Source organism: Podarcis filfolensis (genome assembly GCF_964270895.1).
Source record: "Podarcis filfolensis genome assembly, chromosome: 3".
In the NCBI taxonomy this organism is placed as follows: domain Eukaryota; kingdom Metazoa; phylum Chordata; class Lepidosauria; order Squamata; family Lacertidae; genus Podarcis; species Podarcis filfolensis.
This window is the reverse complement of record NC_139606.1, coordinates 35,681,351-35,702,726: the sequence shown is the minus strand read 5'-3', so window position 1 is coordinate 35,702,726 and position 21,376 is coordinate 35,681,351. Positions and strand designations below refer to the sequence as shown.

General features: G+C 41.4%; 1 protein-coding gene across 7 annotated transcripts in view; it reads left to right on the top strand.

Moving 5' to 3' along the window:
• Positions 1 to 21,376, top strand: part of EYS (eyes shut homolog) — a 476,514-nt gene that overhangs the window by 267,914 nt on the left and 187,224 nt on the right. For all 7 annotated transcript variants that reach the window (XM_083606894.1, XM_083606889.1, XM_083606892.1 and 4 more), the window contains one exon: positions 6,489 to 6,639. In XM_083606894.1, coding sequence (XP_083463020.1) covers positions 6,489 to 6,639 — 151 coding nt within the window. The remainder of the gene's footprint in view (positions 1 to 6,488; positions 6,640 to 21,376) is intronic.

Genomic DNA, 21,376 nt, shown 5'->3' with positions numbered 1-21,376 from the left:
GTCGTGTCCGACTCTTCATGACCCCATGGACCAGAGCACGCCCTTAACTATGGTGTGCAGTGCTCATTTAGCTTCAGGCCGGGGGAGCCAGCATTTGTCAGCAAACAGCTTTTGGGGCCATGTGGCCAGCATGACTAAACTGCTTCTAGCCCAGTCGGACACCATGACGAGTGTCAGAGCGCATGGAAACACTGTTTACCTTCCCGCCACAGTAGTACCTATTTATCTGCTTGTGCTGGTGTGCTTTCAAACTGCTGGGCTGGCAGTAGGAACACCACTGGCTACAACCTCAAACACACTTGACACCAGACAAATTTGAGGACTGGTCAGATCAATACTGTGGCCCCTGGGACACCTTCCCGGGACCCAGGCCTTAAAAATAATGCATCTCAGTATTATTCAGCTCCACACTTTCTGTCCAGCAACTCCCACACTCTTGTTTTCTTATACTATATGGTTCCAAAAATAGTCTTTATAAAGAGTTGTATGGATTCATTAGAAGAAACCCCTGTGTGTGGAGTGCTTTTTATTATCATTATAATATCCCATAAGTAATTATTGGGAAAGTTCATTTGAGTTGAGGAAGAACAAGCAATTGCTATTTCTACAAACCTAATTGAACAAGATGTAGGTAATTACATTTAATTGATCATAATGGAGTTAATAACAACCTAATAATGCCAATTAGTTGATACTATCCATTGTTTTATTGCCTTTCGAAGATAAAAGCTTAATGAGGCTATTATGCTATATTTTGACACAAATCACGTAATAGATCTTTTACAAATTGGGAGCATCAAAAGAGGAGTTTAGGCCTGAAGATTCAATATCATCATCAGAACAAATCTTTAGGCTAGCATATATATATTTTCTGGTTCAGGATTTATCATTGAGAATTAACTCACTTCTGGAATATTTCTGTCATAGTTTCAAACTTTACTTTGTATCGAGGATCAATAATTCATTTCTATTACAATTAAAGTTCTGCAACTACTAATAATGATTAATATGCAAAATTCTGAAATTTTTATTTCATTCAAGAATTTCAGTTACAGATTTATCTCTGCAAATGTTCATCTTCAATTAGGTTTCATTTTGTCATTCATAGCAAATTACACTACCTTGGATCAGAATGCACAGTAATGTCACTTCTTTGTTTTTTCAAAGTTCTTTTTAATGGACAAAATAGTATTGTCAGTATCCTGTATATTAACAGCAAGGACTCAGTTATATTAGTAAAGAAAAAGCATTTAATATACATTACACTGCTGTGACACCAGATGGCGCTGTGGAGTTCCATCTTTTCCCACTTTCCCACTTTGATGTTTACAACATGTTTTCCTGAAACACTTTTTTGATGTGTCAAGATCCAGCCTAAGTATGGATCCTTTTTTGCATTTACATCCCATTGAAATGAATGGGGCACTGCTACCTTAAACATAATAATAGTAATTTGTTGTTGTTGTTGTTGTTGTTGTTGTTGTTATTATTATTATTATTATTATTTATTTCAATGTCACTTTAAGTGCAAATAACTTCATTTGGATTGGGGCAACACTGTGTACTGGATAGTACTTCAAGAACATTAAGCTAACTTTGGTGGCAATAAATACTTGCTCTATTTGCCCATAGGCATAGTTGAGAATGCGAATGACCAAGAGAAGTGAGAAATAGTTGAACACAGGACCAGTTTGGTGGATCATTGGTTTCCTTTTTATGGAGTCCAAATGATACTCTATTCCCAGCATGAGTAACATTTAACAAGCTTGGCAGTAAACGAGATCTGTTTGTTTCATTACCTTTTAAGCTATTTTGCCAGGCTATCCAAAAGATGTTTTCAGTCATTGCTGACAAATGTCACTCAACAATAGAAAGACACCACATGCAACAGTTTGGGGACACTTGCAAATGTACAAACGTTATTGTCGTGTTAAGTCACCCTTTATCCCTGTGGTTCATCAACTGATTGTCTGACCTTTCCATCCATCCAAATTTGAATGGCTTTGGGCACCAAATCCAGTTCTACACAGACCGAGCTCATCATCCAGGTTGCAATTAGCCAGCCAGTTTTTAATGATTATACTTGTGGAAGCACAAAGGATAAAATGACACAATTGCTACTAGGTTGGGCTGGGACATAATTACCAGCAGCTTAACCACCAGGGGCACTTGAATGATTGTGCATGCATTCTACATTTACAATTATGCAAAAATGGCAGGAGGGGGCAGAGAGAGAGAGAGAGAGAGAGAGAGAGAGAGAGAGAGAAGGAAAACCTGTCTTCTCACTTGACCTTTAAAACACCCTATGTGCTGATTGTAGAAAAAAGCATTTAGAAACCTTGATGGAATATTTATACAGTATATGTACTATCAGGCAATTGTGTTAGCGGCAAATGTTAAACAATAATATCTTAAGGTTGATATTTTAATTTAGCCAGTCCCTGGAAGATTCAATCAAGCACAATCAAATGGTGCACTCTTAACAAGCACAAGGTGAAAGCTGCTCACCAGCATGCTGCATTGCTAACAACTTGTCCTGCAAACATAAAACACCAGGAAGCTATTCCAGAATATTATTAGCTCATCAGCAAATGCATATATAACAGCTGTTATGGTGGGAAGTTATCATGCCAATGGCTGTGTCTTATATCAATTGGATGCCTGCAGCCAATGTCTGGCTGTCGATCCCAACCCTCCTAACACTGCAAAGCACATAATCAGTAGGATCTGTCTCCACTGAATATGAACCCTTTCACCCCCACATCGCCGTTTCCCTCCCTCCGTTTCTTATGTGTTGCTGCATAAATACTGTACATTTGTCTCGCAAATTTCTTCTCCCTTTCCCTGCCTCTTTCTCCCAGCCATTTATTTCTCTGTCTTTTTTTGTGTCACTGCCTGCTTCTCTCTGTCCATTCCTCTTCCCAGGCTGACCATGTACTGTTTGTGGACTGGGTTCAAGCAGCATAAAATGGCAATACCGCTATGTTGAGGGTTATCAGTGCAACCTTAAGTCCTTCAAATATTAAAATGACAGAAGCTGGGGAAGAGCTTCTTGGGAGGATTGGTGCCTTATATCTCCTGATTCAAGGTGGCTTCAGCCAACTCGCATCTCTCTCTTTCTCCCCTTCCCTCCTGCCACAGCCAACTTGTTTCTCCGACCCTCTCTTCCCAAAACTACTATTTTTCAAGCACACCTGCCCACTCCCTCTAGCTTCTCCAAGCTCTAATGGCTGTGTCTTTGAAAACACTGAAAAGACAGGGTGAGGCATCAAGAAACAATCATTTCGTGTTTTAGGGAGGAGGAAGAAAGGAATCACGATTCTGTTTTGTTTCAACAGTTTTATATTTCATAACTACATTATTTTCTCTCTCTTTTTTAACAACATCCACAGCAAGCACTGTCTTTCCTTCCTATTAGCCCACAAAAGATCAAACAGATGTTAAACTAGAATGCACTTTATTAATCCATTCATTCAATCAGCAGCGTCCATGTGCAGGACGCTTTACAGAGACCAATTCTCTGGGTTAAGGGGCTTACAATTTGGCAAGGGAACTGGAGCTCTGTGCCAGAGGGTTCATGGAAAAGGTGAACTTTGAGTAGGAATTCAGAGGAGGACATGGAGGTGGCATGTGGGACAACAGGATGGAAAAGGTGCAGTCTTTCAAGGGAGAAGGATGCCTTTGGATGAAAGAGGATAGTGCAGCTCAAAGAACAACACTTTCTGTGTTTCTATGATACACAGAAAGTAAAGCAGTAACTTCAGATCACACGCATACTTAAATTATTGGAAAATCTAAGGCTGTGCCTGCAGGACTAGACTTACCATGTGCTATGCTGAGCCGTGTGGATGAAGGGATGGAAGGGAAGGTGAAGTGGATTGTAATCCCATACACTGCCCACCAGCCCATCCTCCCAGGCAGTAGTTTGGCTGGTCATCATTGCCACCACAGCTTCCCTTCCCCTGCCCACCCATTGCTTCTGCTGCTGATCTCCCTCCAGGCCAGTTGGAGATTCCTGGCTGCTGACAAAGCCGTTGACGCACTAGGCACTCCCTCATTTTGAGGTATTGTGGGTGAGGCCTGTGCTGCTGATAAAATACTTTTTCAAACAACACTTTAAACTACAATAGTCTAAAGTTTTCTCTCTTTTTTAAAAAAAGAAGTAATTTGCACCATCATGGCAAAATGGTGGCAACACAGGCTTTCTGTAGGTGACTTTTCTCACTCTGAGAAAGAACCCCTTCCTCTGGGCGAGGGAGAACATGCTTTGTCAGCAGTGGAAAGCAGCCAGGTGGGGAAGACAAAGATAAGTGGGCAGGTAGGAAGGAAGGAAGGGCAAAGCCGCTTCATTTGCCAAACTGAGGTGCCATAATGTCTTGAGCCAGCCCTGGCTATTTAAGAGGAAATCAGTTGCGCTTCAGTGAGGGTGAGGATTGTGGACAGGAGGCGACACAATGGAATTTAAAATCCTCTCATGGGATGACGTGGGCAACCAGCTAGGGTTACATCCACACCATGTATTTAAAGCACTCTTATACCACTTTAACAGTCGTGGAGGATCCCAGGAAGTGTAGTGTGTTAAGGGTGCTAAGCTCACAGAGCAATACCTTTAACAAACTACACTTCCCAGGATTCTCAGCAGTATGAGAGGGCTTTCAGTGTGTGGTATGGACCAAGTGGAAACTCTGCTACCCAAAGGCGACTGAATTCACACCTTATTTGCTCACAACAGCCTTGGTTACATGGCAGGGCCTTGTTTCCCCTCAATAATTTTATTTTACTTCATTTTGGTTACTGCTTTTACTTAGACATCCTGTTACCGCCAAAGCGTAAGAGTCTGAATCTTTTTTAATCATCCAACTGATCAAGCTTTAGTGATTTGACCTTGCTCTTAAGCAGCCCTCTGCTTTCTTGCTGTGCAGGAAAAAGGATAACTATAATGAAACACCAAACAGAGAGGCTGTTGCTTGATTTTCATGGGTCCTCACTGTGCTTCCTTTGATTAAGGGAGAACATTTCATGCGAGCTGGCTCAAGGAATATGAATTAGAGTTGTATTATAAAAGGAAAGAATAAAAATCACATCATTTGCCTTGTGCCAAGCGTTTTCAGTGAAGAATGTTTGTATGTTTGCCCCTTAGCTTTAAGCTGGAGCATCACACACACTGTTCTCAGATATACATTCTAAACAACTGCATATTAAAGTTAAATTTTAAGTTAAGAAAAATGGTTTACAGAACAGATGGAAATGATGTACCACCCATCATCAAAAAGATGTCGGGGCAGCATACAGCATACAGCATATTCATATTATATTATTCTATGTCTAGCGTGGGTTGCCAGGGCCACACAGATGGGTGGGTGAGAAAGAGGGAAATGGATGGAGTATGCATGAACATTCAATGGCCTGACTGCATCCCCATCACCCAGGAGACTGCAGCTGCAGAGATAAGAAAATAAGAGTTGTTCCATTGTTTGGAGAGGTCACTTCCTGGTTCACATGGAGAAGCCGTTGTCAACAGAGCACAGTGACGGAAGTGTCCTGCTGTTTTGAGGCAGCAGCATGTGGTGAAATTTTGCACCCCTAACAATTTGGGACCCGGGGCAACTACCCCACACCCCGTCACGCTATGCCATTGTTCTGTGTGTCTCTTCATTTTCTATTTGCGGCCACTCTACTCCATTCCTCCTCCCAATGAAAGTCAGCTTATTTATTTATTTAGGAATATTCATACCCTGACTACTGACCAAAGCTCTTGAGACAGCTTGCAATATGAAATAGACAATACTGCAATACTCACTACAGAAGTTCCCCACTGCACCCGCCTTTGTTCTCAGATGTTCCAGCATATTCCATTCAGCAGCTGAGTCTCCTGACCTAGAACTGACTGTTGAAGTGGCTAGATGTTAGTCTCGCAAAGGCCAGGACTTCTTCACTGGGTGGCTGCTTCTTCTTCTGTGGGCTCATCCAAACTCCCGTTTGTCCCACAATTTCTTCTGTCTGTTTCATGATTTCTAGTCACGGATCTGAGAGGTATTCCCTTTTGCCCCACCAGGAAAACTCATGGTTTCCCGTTGAATCGGAACAAACGTCAATCTGCAGAAAACCCGGTTGATTCAGTGGTAAACCATGGATTTCCCCAGAGAAAGTGGTAGGATGAAAGAAAAACCTATCAGATCCATGCAGAGAAACCACAGGGCAAACACAAATGTGCATAAGCCCTCACAGATGCTCCACAACTGAACTGCAGCCCATCCCCTAACAGAGACCCTTAATCCCCATTGTAATTACAATTGCACCCCAAAGACATGCCAGCTTACAGCCTGATCATCAAATAGTTTATGTTTATGGGGTTCAATATAAGATGAGCTGCTTGCCTCGTTTTCATTCCTCCTTGACTTGGCAGCACTCCAGTTTGTTTGCCTGAGAAGCGTTTATACAATGCATGGCTCATCTGCAAAACTTACCCTCTTTCTATATTTACGCAGGCAAGACTTGGCAATGTGCGAGGCTGAAGTGACTATCCTGGGAGTAGCTACAAAAGCAAGCATGTCCAGCAACCATTGGTCAACTTTCATTTGGGATGCAACAGGACCAATATTTGTTGGTGGTTTACCACATCCTTATGCAACAAAGCAGGTACAACATTGTACAACTTGCTGTTTCAACACAGTCTCTGGGCTTCCTAGCTCAATTCGTCTAGGGGTGAGTTTCAGCACTTCACTGCGGTTCACCTAGAGTTCCCTGTGAAAAGGAGAATTAGACCATTAAGCTACTCTGCAAATTGTAGCTCCGAGAGTGGGACTAGGGCAGTGGTTCCCAACCTTTCTTTGGCCATGCCCGACCTGAGCACCCCTAAAATCCTGATGCCCCCCTCCCCGCCCCATGACATATAATTATTATTATTCAAAAAGTGAACTCATATTCACGTGGAAGAAGCCTAAAAGGCCATTAATTGGTCTAAACAAGCTTCCAAATTGCTTCCCTTAAAAATCAAATTGCCCCCCTGTGGGGCATGTGCCCCACATTGGGAAACATGGGACTGCGGTCTCCTAAGAATGCTTAGCACCCTTAACAAACTACATCTCCCAGAATTCTTTGGGGGGAAGTCTTGACTGCTTAAAGTGGTATCATGGTGTTTTTACATGTGTGGTGTGAATGTGGTCTAAATGAGAGCATTCTACACAGGCCTCACTTGTTAGGAATTCATTTCAGAAAAAAGGGAATTGTTTGCCCCTCTTATTACTGAATCATATCAGGGAAGATAATAGTTTAGATTTATATTAATTTTGATTTTTTTTAAAAAACACACCTGAACAGACCTACCTATTGAATATTATGGTTTTGGTTTTGCTAAAGTTGTATGTGAATGCCTCTCCATCTGTTCAGCAACTCATTTGCATTCCCCACCGCTCTGATGTAAGCCAAACATCTCATGCACAACTTGCTGGCTTTCGGGATGTATTCCCACTTCTCCCTCACATCTCCACCAAGGCCCTCAAGGACAGAGCCACATACAGGAAGCTGGCATGCCAGACTGCTGAGGCAAAATGAAAGGGGCCACCTTCATATAATTATTTATCCTCAAGGATGATCTGCGTATGTGTAGCCAAAGGTATACCTTCCTGTCCTGCCAAAGGGGTTACTGATGTACTCTTAATGGGTTTAATTTGGCATAGTAGAGGCAGCTGCAGTACTGGCAAGCCAAACATTACATTAGATGCAACAGCAACTTGTTTCCAAAGCCTTCACCCAAGTCTAGCTCACGTCATTTGTGTGCCCAGTGTCCCTGATTCAACTACAAATGCAAATCTGGAAGGAAACTTTTCAAATTGATGAGGCTCCTTTGACAGTAACAAAAAAAAACAAAACAACCAAGCGCTTCAGTGTCAGCAGTCCAGTCCTGTGCAATGTGCTGCCATCAGAGATTCAGCAGGTGCCTTCCTTTTCAACCTTCAATCACCTGTTGAAAATCATTCTATGCTGCCAAGATTTATGCTGGCAGTTAAGAAAATATCCTTCTGCAATAGTTAGTTGAGTTCTGATTTTATTTTATTTTTATTGTATGGTTTTATGTATGATTGTTAAAAACGGCTCTGATGTTTTAAATACATAAATAAATGGCTTAATTTGCTCAATGATCCCTTGCCGGACAGGAGCCAAATGAAGTTCATAAGATCCATAGTATAGCATGCCAAAACCAGGTCACATATAACCCTGTCAGTCCTTTGGGGAGATTTCTTCTGTACCACTTTCTAAATATGTTTGTTGCTTTTGGTGCCTCTAGATGTATATTGAAGCCCTGAGAGGGATATATTTGTTTTGGAAAATGAATCTTCATGGAATTGGTGGCATGGGTTGGTGGCATGGACTGTTCTGAGTAAAGGGGCGAATTTGATATTGTTTGCACCAATTTAACTTGACTGCTCTTTACACAGTACATCACACTGAACCGCATTGATGTGTGCCAGCAAATAAACACAGGGAATAATCTTTGACAAAGCATATGTGTTAGCCAATTAAAACAACAAGACACCTCCTCAAGAAAACAAAAATCCTTAGCAATTTGATATTTTGTGACAGTAGAGTTCTTCATTAGTGCAATTACAATGCTGCATAGAACTATAACAGGTCAACAGTGCAGTCTTGGTAGCCAAAATCCTATTTCTGATGCCCTCACAGTATTCTGACCCTGTATCCAGTTTATAGAAAAAAACTGATTCCTACTCAAGCCATCCCATGTATGAAAATAAGAATTGTAAGAGTGAGAGGCTGGGTCTAGCCCTACCCCCATATCTCTGTAAACTGTCTGCCCTACGAGTTGGCCCATGATGCAGAACCCTAACCATACAGAGTTCTATTTTTCTAGAAAAAGAGGTGCCAAAACTCACTGTGAATGCCTCCCTTGTTATCTTAGAATGACAATGGCACCCACCTGAGAGGTGCCAGAAATGAGCTCCGGTCAGTTCTGGCTGGGGAAAAACAAACACCCTGCATCTGCATCTTGGGAGAGGGGCCTACATGGATAGAGCAGACTCTGCTCTACAGACTTGCACCCTCAAATGTGGACAGTGGGAGGACAGGGCTGATGGAGACATCATAACTGGATACAGGCCATGAGTGCATCAATCACACAAAGACTACCTGAATAGGCTTTTCCGCTTCTCAATATCTAGATCTGAAAAACATATGAGAGATATCTTGCTGTTCAACGTGGACAGAGCAAGTAGCCCACATTAGCAGTGTTTCCTCAGCACTGTTCTTTCAGCATTGTTCTTTCAGCAGTCACAATGGGTGTTGGTGTCGGCATAAATATTTTCAATGGTTATGATTTATAGTTAGTGATGAACAGTAAAAGTGGTTTCATACAATTGCAGGAAAGTAGTGGTGAGCTGTAGGAATGCAGGACAAGGAATAGTAGCCGTGTGGAACATACTCAGGCCACATAGCTTGACGACTCTCAAGTCCTAACCCTCCCCTGCTCAACTGAGATTTTTCACTTCCACACCCCTCTCAGCTGTTAAAATGGCTGAAAGGTTTATCATGAGAAGTTGAAATCATAGCATGTTGGATCTCCAGAAGATAGAGACAGCAATTGCATAGAATGCATGCAAGTCTAGCGTCCTGGTTTTATGAGCAATGCTCTCTAAAGCAAGCTTTTTTTCCTTTTCACTTGAGTTTTATGAGAGTTTGACATAGCAAATGCATTTGTTTATTGGAATGGAAAATAAATTAGCCATTGGAGTCATTACAATTTTAAAGAAATCTAATCATGCTGGCATCCAAGGAAACACAGAGGTGGACAACATTGTGGTCAAGGGCACCTACAAAGTCTCCTAAACTGCATTATTGTAGATGCACAATATTTGCTTTGCCTGCCACCCAGAGTATCTAAAGCAATAACAAGGGCAAGAGGGCTATGGCTGCTCCTTGAGACAGAACCTCATTTGTTGTTGTTGTTGTTCCATTTGAGACATGTGAGTTTCATTTAATGCATGGGAATGTTACTTCTGTTCTGCAGAAGCTGACTTAAGCTTGTGGTGGCCTGCAGTTATGGTGGTCTCAAAAAAATTAACCACAAGTTATGATGCCAGAGATCTAGTTTGTTGTGTTTCTTTTTGTGGGGGAGACTTATTAAAATTTATTCATGTTATGTCATTGGGCATGCTATAGGCACGATCACTGCGCCCTCTCAAGGCTGGCAGAGCAATGTGCTTGCCACCTTTTCCACCTTAGGGTTGTGAATCCTCATTCTTGTTAAAGGTAGAGCATGGAGTTGAGATAGAAAGAAATATGCGCAAATGTGTCTAGCAACAAATAATATGGGGAGAGGCAACAGGGTGAGCGGTTCTAATCCTGTGGGAATGGAGCCATAGAGGATAGGAGACATGGGCTTCTGGTTAATACTGTATCAGAATGCCATATATTTGCTGCACCTTTCATTATTACACTAAGCTTCTCTGTTGGTAAAAAATGTAAATACTCTGCAGCTTAGTTTCCTGGTCTGTGAAATGGGGAGAAGAAACACTACCCCCCACCCACCTCACAGTGATGTTGAAAATACCTGAAGATGTTTTAATATAGCTTGGTGATGAAATGAGTTGTGCAACAGCAATAATTTCTAGCTTGACTAGAAGGCAAACACCCACGCTACCTTTAGCATCACATGTTTCTCATTTCATCTTACCCCCTCACTTTCAACAGAAAATTACTACTGCAGCACCTGAGTTTTCTTTTCTTATGAAAGATTATGTGTTTGGTTTCATTACAAAGTTTAATTGTGCCGAGGAGTGGAAGGGTATGAAATAACGACAGTTAACATCTTCAGTGCTGTAATAATAAGAAGCCTAGACATATAAATTACTGCAGCAATTACAGCAGCACAAATAACGCTATTAATGCAATCAACTGTTAGTGTGAGTATTTGACAACAACCTTTAATCTTCCTTCAGGTGCAGCTATTTTACATTCTCTGCACCAGAATGAAACCTAATTAAACAATTAATGGTACTTTAGTTAGCTTGAAGGTGCTGCACTTGAATTTCAGAATTCAGAAATAAGACATTGCATGCTTTAAGCTGGTATTCAAAAGAACATTTCTCTTTGTGTCTGTTCATTTGCACCCACAGAATATTGAATGTGTTTTCATGTACATACATTTAAAGGGGGTGGAATCAAAGGTTGTTAAATAGTTTGAGGATGTGTTGCCAGGCAAAAGTAATAAAAATTGCTTAAGATACCAGAGGTAAGAAGAGCTGGCTGGATCAGGTCAAAGGCCCACCACAAAGGCCAACCACATGCCCATGAGAAGCCCACCATCAGAACCTGAGCACAACAGAAGTTGTGATTACTGGGGGGGGGGGAGCCTTCCAGCTTCACAGTTCCTCTGAGCTAAGGGGCATTAGCAAGCTGTTTCCTGCATAGCTTGAGCAGATCACAAAGATATCTTCCAAATTATTGACAGCCCAAGACCACATCTTGGAACCATCATCTAAAATGACCCACAAAGCCAGAGACCGCTGGTTCCATGCCAGATAATGCTTTTAAGTTGTGATAGTAGCAGTAAGGATGTCATGTGGCGCACTTTACAGAGGACAGTCCTCTATTTGAAAAGCTGTCCAGTCCAAGTCTGGCTTAAAGTTGTAGAACCCAAAAACGGGTCTTGAAGTTACCATCTTTCTCCTGATTGCAAATGTTGCCACACACCCCAAACGATTGCCAACCTTCTGCCATATTTCAATCAGTTTCCTTTTCAGCCTTCCCCCAGCACCTGAAAAAATTGACACAGGAGCCTTGTAGTTTTGCTGAGCAGCTCCAGATTCCCATTATGTGGAAATCAGTCCCACTGATTTCAGTGGAATTCAGTCAGTTGAAGTATCTGTGCTTAGGACATAGCCAGAACTGCAGCAATTTGCATGTACATTGAAGAGGTCCAGACTCATTTCAAAGAAATAAGCTTACATCAAAGTAAACTAGACCAGTAAGATATCAGATGGCTTCTTAGAATGCTGAAATTAAGTAATGGAAGAGAAATCATTTGGAAGGATCTTTGGCTGTCATCAACTCTTCGCTGCACTTCAGACAGCTTTTTAAAATGTAGGCAGAGTAGTCAATCGAAAATTATTCCATAACTTGTGTCTTTCATTTCTGGAAATCACTTTGGATTAAGCAATCAAAGTGAGAGTGGTTGGAAGAAATGAAGCTGGACAGAAATGGGCATAGCCCTGAACTCACTCAAATTCTCCTTCATTTAATTAATCGGTATGGATGTATGAATGTAGACATTTTTGTTTCTGTGTGTGGTTTTGTTTTGCCTTTTGTGACAATGAAGAGAGATTGAGGCTATTTCCAGCCATGTTATCGCTGGTTATTTTGGTGGCTTCCTCAGTTGGGTAGGAGAGAGGTTTTCAAACTCTGCTCCAGGGAACTCTGGGGTCTTTTCAGGAATTTCTCGATAAAATCAATAATGGTGAGCAGCTTATCCTCTACTGCCTATTTCCTCCTACCAAAAGCGTGACCCACCTGAAGCCGTCCAAATGTTTTGGACTGTAATTCCCAGCAGCCCCAGAGTTCCCCTGAGCACAGTTTGAAAGTCCCTGACCTGTATTGTTGAGGAAGTAACCATGACACAATGAACATCCAGGATTGTGGATTGCATTGTGGGGTACTGAACTAAATGACCCCTGGTGTCCCTTCCACCTCTATAATTCTATGGTTCTAGGAGTCTGGGAGTGTGGGGGGTGAGGGTGTTCTAGGTTGGCCTCTCAGGGTTAAGACAGATGTAACATAAAAGCACATTGCCCTTGGTTCTTCACCACCTCCATGACACGATGCCAATTTCACAATGTATATTGCAGAAACAATCACATGCTGGTTCGGTCCATAAGTCACCAACACTGTAGCATCTTGTTCTCAGTTGAACATGGCTATATGCACAATTCTTCATAATGTTTCTGACCCACGTATGGTCACTTTCAGCTGGGAGCCAGAAATGTCACTACAGCTTTGGGATTTTTTTAGTATGTAACTCATTGTGCAAAATTACTGTGGGAATTGGTTGGAAGGGGCTTGTGGCTGGCTCTAGACAACCACTGCTGCCCATGGCCAACTTCTGCTGCTCATTTCTTCAGAGCTTGACAGTAGTGCGAGATACGCACTTCGAAGCTGAGGGCAATAGTTCAGTGTCAGAGCACACAAAAAGTTTCCAACTTCAATCTACCAGTCTCTTAGGTAAGAAGCACTCATTACCTGAAACCCTAGTTAGCTGCTGTCAGTCACCAGAGATCATGCTGAATTAAACCATTTAAAAATCAAATGGACAAATGACTTTAAAATAAATGTTCATGCTATTTAAAGTGTTTAAATGTCATTTGTTTATAATGGTCACAGTGAGGAACGCAGTTCTTTCTATTTTCCCAACAACTGCCCTTTTAATCAGCCCTGGGTAGCTGCTTTACATTGGAGGTTGTGCCCTAAACAGAACTCCCAGGGGACAGTCCATAGTGCATTGAAGATGACCACTGCAGAACATCAGTGGACAAACCAGAATTACATGCTGCAGCAGAGATTCATTTTGGATTTTTATTTCACAATCAATACAGGCACAGGAAATTAATAGTGATTCAACCTACCTTCTCCCTCAGCCCACCCCCCACAACTGCCGTGGCCCCCACCAGCTAATTTTGGTATCCATGCTGGCGCAAACACAAACTCTTTCAGGTGATATTTGTTAGCTGTATTCCTACAGTTTGCTGTGTGGGAGATGACTTTGTTTGATGCAAGCAGCTGCGGGACAAGCACATAATGAATGCAATAAATGTTGTGATGAATCAAAATATTTCCAGGGTTCTTCCTTCCTAAAGAGCTGGCGAAAGGCACTGCAGTAAAATGGCACACAACTGTTAGCTAATTGGACATCTAAGAAAGAGGTGATTATTCATGGGATGGGGGAATTAACAAATCCTATCAAGATCAGCGATTCAGTGTTAGAAAAAGAGAAGCTAACGTATGTCAATCTTCTTCTTTTTTTAAGCAATGAAATCCTATACATACCTGCTCAGAAACCCTATGCACAGTGGGGCTCACTCTCAAGTAGGTAGGGTTAGGATTGAAGCCTATGAGTAGAATAGCCTACAGAAAGGTTGTGAAACCTGTGGCTCGCCAGATGTTTGTGGATTCTATCCAGCTTAGCCAAAGGTTAGGGATAATGGGAGCTGTAGTACAACATCTGCAAGGCCACAGGTTCCCCAACAATGGCCTACAGAATTAGTTGGTTAATGGAGCAATCTTATACTGGGCCCTGAAAGGACTGAAGTGGCAATGAGATTGCTGTATACAAAAACTTGGCAGCTTGTGCCAGCTTTGTCAGCCAGGATGGAAAGTGTGGAAATCTGTTCTCATTCTCTCTCTCTCTCTCTCTCTCTCTCTCTCTCTCTCTCTCTCTCTTCTTTCTTTCTTTCTTTCCTTTGCCAACTCCAAGCTGGCATACCAGAGCCTTCCCGCCCTCCCGAAAACAGCCATCACTTTGGATCCAAGGGACTTTGGCTCAAAAGTTACAGTGTCCTGCTGCCACCTTTCCTCCGAAACACCCTGTTTGGGGCATTTCTATATTGAAGAGCAGGTGGGAGCTTACCACCTGCCTGGGCATAGCTCCAGTCCTCAGGTGCAACAGAGCCACCCCCACCAGTAATGCTTCTCCCTGCCAGCAGAGACCAATGGGAAGGAATCTTACTCATACGCCCAGCCATTGACTTGTCATGGATGGTAGTAGTAGGATTGTGCTTATATAGAAACAAGTATATATAAACAGATGGTGGCCAATGCCAAATTTGTTGTGTTTGCTGCAAAGCAGGATAAGGATCAGCTGCAGAAAATCTCTGATTCTATGGCAAGATGATCTCTGGATTTGGAAAAACAAGTGTCCAGCACCCTGCATGGAAAATCCTGGCCAAGAGCTGTCAGAATGAATAAGAACTTTTACCTAAATGAAACTGGTGCTTGAAACCCAGAATGGAGTCACTGGCTGCAAGCTAGACTTTCCCCAGTGTGAGCTGTGCCTGTCACCTGCTTCTGGTTGACAGGAATCCCAGCACTGGGCACTCTCTGTCAGTGACTGCATTTAACTTGTGTAGAGACATCTAGCGAGTGTTTCTGGGAACAATTCTTAACAGGTTTAAATAAGGAAGAAGTCAAGCTGCTGCTGCTTTCAAACCCCAGGCTTGAGGCAAAAAAACCTGCCGAGTCCCCCTGCTGACCAGAAATCATTCTGATTGCCACTGTCCAAATGTAATCTTTGCGGTAAGAGTTTCATTGCAGTATTTTACGCAACAGGGTTTTAATTGCTTCATACTTTACAAATGCAGGGGCAATTGGGTGTTTGGGCTAGGTACCTGAGGCGATCTGTAACTCTTCTTTTCTAGAGTAATATGGAGCTGAGAATCATTTCTAAAGGGGAACACTATAGCCATTATTTTTTACATGACAGCCATTTTTTGAAGAAAAAAATGCAGAATTGATAAAGGAATACAAGGGAAACAATACTTTCATTAGGCATTCACATAAGGAGAAGAGGCAGTGTGCTGTGCTGTAGTAGAAAGAGTGCTGGATTTTGACCTGGAGGATCTGAGTTCAAAGAAAAGAGAGTGATTTTTGAGTATATATTGCCAGCCCCAACTACCCCTTTTCATTTTTTTCAGTCTTCAGTAAGCCACATTTCCACATCACTTTTCATGTGCATTTCTTCCTCCCTCTACACATGTCTTTGCAAAGAAATTTCCCTGATATAATGCATTTTTGTATGTGATGTTCACTAATATGTGCGTTTTAATCTGCACTTCCTTCTAATCTATGTATTTTATTTCTTGGGGGGGTCAGAGAACCGCATCACTAACTTCAGAGAAGGGTACATTTCAAAGATTGGTGTCTCTTGGTTTACGCATTGTTTTGGGAAGGGTGGATTGTACAGATTCACAGCAAAACCAGTCCCCATGCAGGGTTAGCCAATCTTGCCCTTCAGCTGGTGGGAAGTGCAACTCCCATGATCACTGATCATTAGCTTATGCTGATGGGAGTTGCAGTCTACAACTGGAGGGCAGCACATTGGCTACCCTTTGACTGACAAAGAATTCCATTAAAACCTTTTTATCCAGGCCCATTACCCAATGGAATTTAATCTATTAACAGCAACAACCTTTATCTTTAGGGGGAAACTGGAGGAACGCAAAGACTCTTGCCTGTAGAGACTGGATAAAGAAGGTTTGGTAGTTAGCTCAGGTCTTAAAGAAATAAGTAAACAAGTAAGATTATGGGATGGCAGACAGAGTAACAAGGGTAGTATATTTTTTAACCAATATGGTAAAATAAATCGTTGCATTCATATATTTTATTACATCACAGTTAATGATTTAATACTTGATTTTGTGTGTGATTCTGGAAGTGAAAAGTTTAAATGTTATATAGATGCAGATTATTGAGTTGTTTTAGTTGGGTTCTTTGATCCAGTTGAGGTTTCCATCGATAGAGTAGGGAAGGAAGCAATTTTTGCCACCAGTCCCTGCAGCCCACTTCTGGTATGACTTTCCATGTTGTTCTGAACAACCTCTGGAGCATATTTTATTTTTACAAGTTAAAGCTACTGACAGACCAGTCCTAAATAAGGGGTCAACCCACCACTTTCCCATGGGAAACCTACTTTTTACCACTGAATTGGAGCAAATGTCAGTGGGTTTTCTGCAGATTGATGTTTGCTCTGATTCAGTAGTAAAGAGTGGGTTTTCCCTCGGGGAAGTATTGGGTTGGACCTATACTTTCTATTATTTTTTTCTATTTTTAAAAAATTAATTTTCCAAAAAAAATTTAGACAAACAAATAAACAAACAAACAAATATCTCAACCTTATTTAAACCAATCTTAATAACATTGTTAAGTGATTTCCTCGTACCCCCCTGGTTGAATTTCAATATATATCATGTTAACAGTTTTCCAAAACCAATATTCTTATAAAATTAACTTAATCACTTAACATCTTTCTTTCTTTCAAATTTAGCATTAAACATAATAATTCGTCACATTGCATAATTAAATCCTAAGCCTTTCTGATATTTGCAAGCTATTCCAATTATTTGACCTATACTTTCTAGGCGTGGGACAAGTGCAGTGTGGATGAGCCGTAACTGTGACAACATATCTGCCTCTGATACTAACATAGTATCATGTTTTTGTCATAATGGGCAGAGTTAGTGATTACAGTACAGTCATACCTTGGATCCCAAATGCTCTGGAACTTGGATGTTTTGGCTCCCGAACGCCGCAAACCCGGAAGTGATTGTTCCGGTTTACGAACGTTCTTTTGGAACCCAAACATCTGACAGGGCTTCCACGACTTCTGATTGGCTGCAAGAGCTTCCTGCAGCCAATCAAAAGGCGCAAATTGGTTTTCGAACATTTTAAAAGTCAAACGGACCTCTGGAACGGATTCTGTACAACTGTATTATTCCCAGGAACAAATGTAAAAGGTTGTCCATTAGTTGTTGGGTTTCCCCATATCTCAGACCCTCTTCCCAGTTCCCAGTCTGTCATTGTGTGAGTTTTTCCTCCCAGCCAAACCGACAACTTACCCACCCTCACAAAAGCTGGGCTAAAAACTTATTGTGTCCTCAAACACCTGAACATTCCCTGTCTCTCCTCCACGTCAGCCAGGATGTGGCAGTTTATTAGACTATATGTAGGAAAGGTTCATAAGCTACTGCAAATACATGTTGCAAAGATTTTCTAGTTTTGGTTCATGCAATTATTATTATTATTATTATTATACCATGCCCATCTGACTAGGTTGCCCTAGACACTCAGAGTGACTGTACTAATAGCAATGTACTTAAATTTTGGAAAAAAAGAAGTACCTGGCTCCAAACCAAGATTTGTAAAGAGAGAAAACCTGAGTGAAGCCCAAAGTTAACACAAAAACATTAGCACAATTTCCAAAGGAAAAGGCATTACATGTGATCCATTTTGAGGCCTACAACCCATCTGCCTAAGGAATGAGAAAAAGCAGGATGTAGGAACATCAGCAAGACTTAAAGTAGGCTGATCAACAGAAGCCAGATACTGAGTGAGTAGTGGGTTAAGGAGGAAGATACCTAAAAACACATTTGAAAGAGGTCAACCATTAATGTGTTAGTATTTTTAAGGAATTGTAGCAACATGCTGATTAGCATTGTCCTCTAAAGACTGCTCCAGATATTATTATTTTTGTTTGAGAATGTATCTTTTCAGCATCTCTGTAGAATAAATTAAATTGGAATAATTGACACCTTCTTATGTAGTTGAAGCCATCACTTAACACAGGGACCTTCTCAAAACTGCATCACAAGACACTCGGTTACACTTTCACATGCTTTATCTACCCTAATTATGTGAATAAGGCTGTGATAAATGTGCACAAATCGGCTTTACATGATCTTGAGCGTTGCCTAAAGTGCAGTTTTAAAAGGGAGGATTTATTCCACACTTCCAAAGCCTTTAGCATGAATGTTCTCACAGCATGACATTAATAAGTGAGTCGTTCACATACACAGCCTTGGGAACTTTTCAGATACGTTGCTGTGTGTGAAATAGCAAGTTGTGACTGTATCAAGGTGTGCACACACTTCGTTTGTGCTGTCTGGCAAGAGCTACACATCATTATTTGCTTTGGATGTAGACTGCCATTGGTTATTCATGCCTTGGCCCATGATTAAAATACTGCAGTGTGCTTCAGACAGGGCTATGTCTTGATGACTGGAGACAGGAGAAGATGTCCCTCACAAGTATCAGGCTCGCAGCAAGAGAGAAGTGTTCATAGATTAATCACTACCCTCTTGAAACATATGCACCCAATCCTATGCATGCCTACTCAAAAGTGAGATCCATTTAATAAGAGGTCCATTTTCCTTTTTATTTGTGGTGAAAAAAGATGCTGAGTGCATTTTTTTGTCTTAGTGCCAGCAATATATACTTGAGTAACATGCTCAAGCATGCTTTTCCTTGCACCACCACCAGATAAGATGGTTTTCTAAATCAAGGAAGAAACAAAGCTAGAGTGCTTTGCTTTGCTTTCTTTTAAACATAAGACAAAAATCTTAAGATGTGGCTCTTAGGAACCGGCTGTTGAGAAGTTAGAATATGGTGCAAGGGTGCTGATAGTGGCCCCTGCCATTTTATGCACTCCAAAGTTAGAGCAGAGTCAGTACTGCGAATATGGAGGGAAATTACATTGTCTTTTATATTTGGCTGGGTTAAAAGAAGTTGTGCTACTGGTATGGATACCAGTTAAGAGGGGGTTTCCTGTCACCTCAAAGGCCATGTATTCTGGTGGCATTCATTCATACGTTCATGTGCTAGCTGACAAAACTTTAAACAAAACTTTAAATAACTTGAGAATGAAAACATAGTTGACAATGACTAATCATATGTATTGTATATGTATGCATTTTGGAATGAAATGTGACTCATCTGGCCACCTTTTTATGGGGGGGGAGAGAGAGAGAGCGTCTTGGAGGATAAATTATTAACACTAATTCTGAAAGCTTTCAATGGAATAAGTACTTCTGTATGTTCATGTACACCACTAACAACCTTCCATAAAAGCACTGATGAAGCCCTTAGCTCAGTTGGTTAGAGTGTGGTCTGATAACACCAAGGCTGCAGGTTCAATTCCCACATGGGACAGCTGCATATTCCTGCATTGCAAGGGGATGGGTTAGATGATCCTCATTGTCCTTTCCAGTTCTACAATTCTATGTTTCTGTGGGCTGTATAACACTCCTGTGGCGCTTCCGTAGCTATCTTTCCCCCAGGAGGTCAAAAAGCATCCATTCTATTCCCCCGCTCCCTCATATTAGCTGGCCTTATTCATAAACATCTTCTGAAATACGTGTTTGTTCTGCAGTTCATTTAGCCTAGCTCTCACCGTGTGGGTGGGTGTTGTTTGACAGGGATGCTTGTGAGACAGTGGTGCTCAGGGCAAGAAGGCAAGGCTCATAATTATTTTATTTTTATCTGAGAGGAAGAACATTATGTCTGAAATAGACTGATCACAAATCCAGAGGAAGTGACCAGGGACTCAGTTGGCGGATTTCTGTCTTCTGGCAGTCATGATATAACATAAAATATTCACTAAAAATACAATTTTCAAGAGAATGCAGATTACTTTTCCTCCCCCCTCCCCCTTTTTTTATATTCCCAAACTGCATTGTTAATTTGCACGTCAGTGTGCAATATAGATTTCAGGTTGCTATGGTGATGGTTTTGCCCACACTAACTTGACATTAGCAATGCTGAAAAGAGCTCCGATGAAGACAGCAGCTGATATAAAGGCTGTAATGATGCAGCTTTTGACCTTTGACTGTTTTATCAGCAGCTATTGTTTTCCTTCTTAGGCTAACAAAAACAAGGATTTGATTTTAAATATTAGCACTCGTGTGATGTCGAAACAAGGACGGTCAAAAAAATTCATAAAGCCACACAGAAGGTTAAGGCAGAACTTCTCGAAGAAACCCACTTATATCACAGGGAGTGATAAATCATTTGGCAGCTTTATTTGCGTCAGGAATCAATGAATAATTTCTCGCAAGGTCCGTGTCAACATTACACCTCTGATCGGATTACAATATAAGGTGAAGCCTGTCTCTCTGTGTTAAAATTTAAGAATAATTTTTGACCCTGGTCCAGAGACTGTCACTCACATTGGTAGGTTGCATAGCTGCTGTTATGCACAAATATCTCTACCAAAAAGACAGTGCCTGTGCTTTGCTGCTGCTGGTCACCTGCCAGGAATAGTGGTGTTCCTATAAGCTGATATCACCAACCATCCTGGGATCAGTTTACTAAAGGGATTACCTTACCCATTCCTTGCCTGCTCATTAACTTCAATCTGCAGAACATGCCACACATTTTTTCTTCTACATTTGGGAAGAGTGTGGCAGCACCTGCACTCTACATCTCCCTGCCTATTGACATTAAGCAGGCACCGTCACTATTTTGTTTTATTTCATTTATTTTCTGTTTCAGTACTCTGATCCAGACATAGGATTTGTTTAAAATATTATTGGTTTTAATTATGGTTTGATGCACATTTGCTTTTGACTGGTCTGCATATTTTAGTCATGTTTTATGCATAATTGGACTGCTTGGAGATCTTTTATTGAGCAATAGTTTATAAATTTACTAAAGGGGGGGTCTGGTGCATTGTGTGTGGTTCAGGAATATTTTGAGTGCTGAGTGGTGTTCCTACCAGCCCCACATCTCCATCAGAATATTCACTTGCAAACCTAGATCATACTAAGAAGGGGAAACTATGCATGGAGCACCATTTTTATTACATAAGTGGCCCTTGCTTATA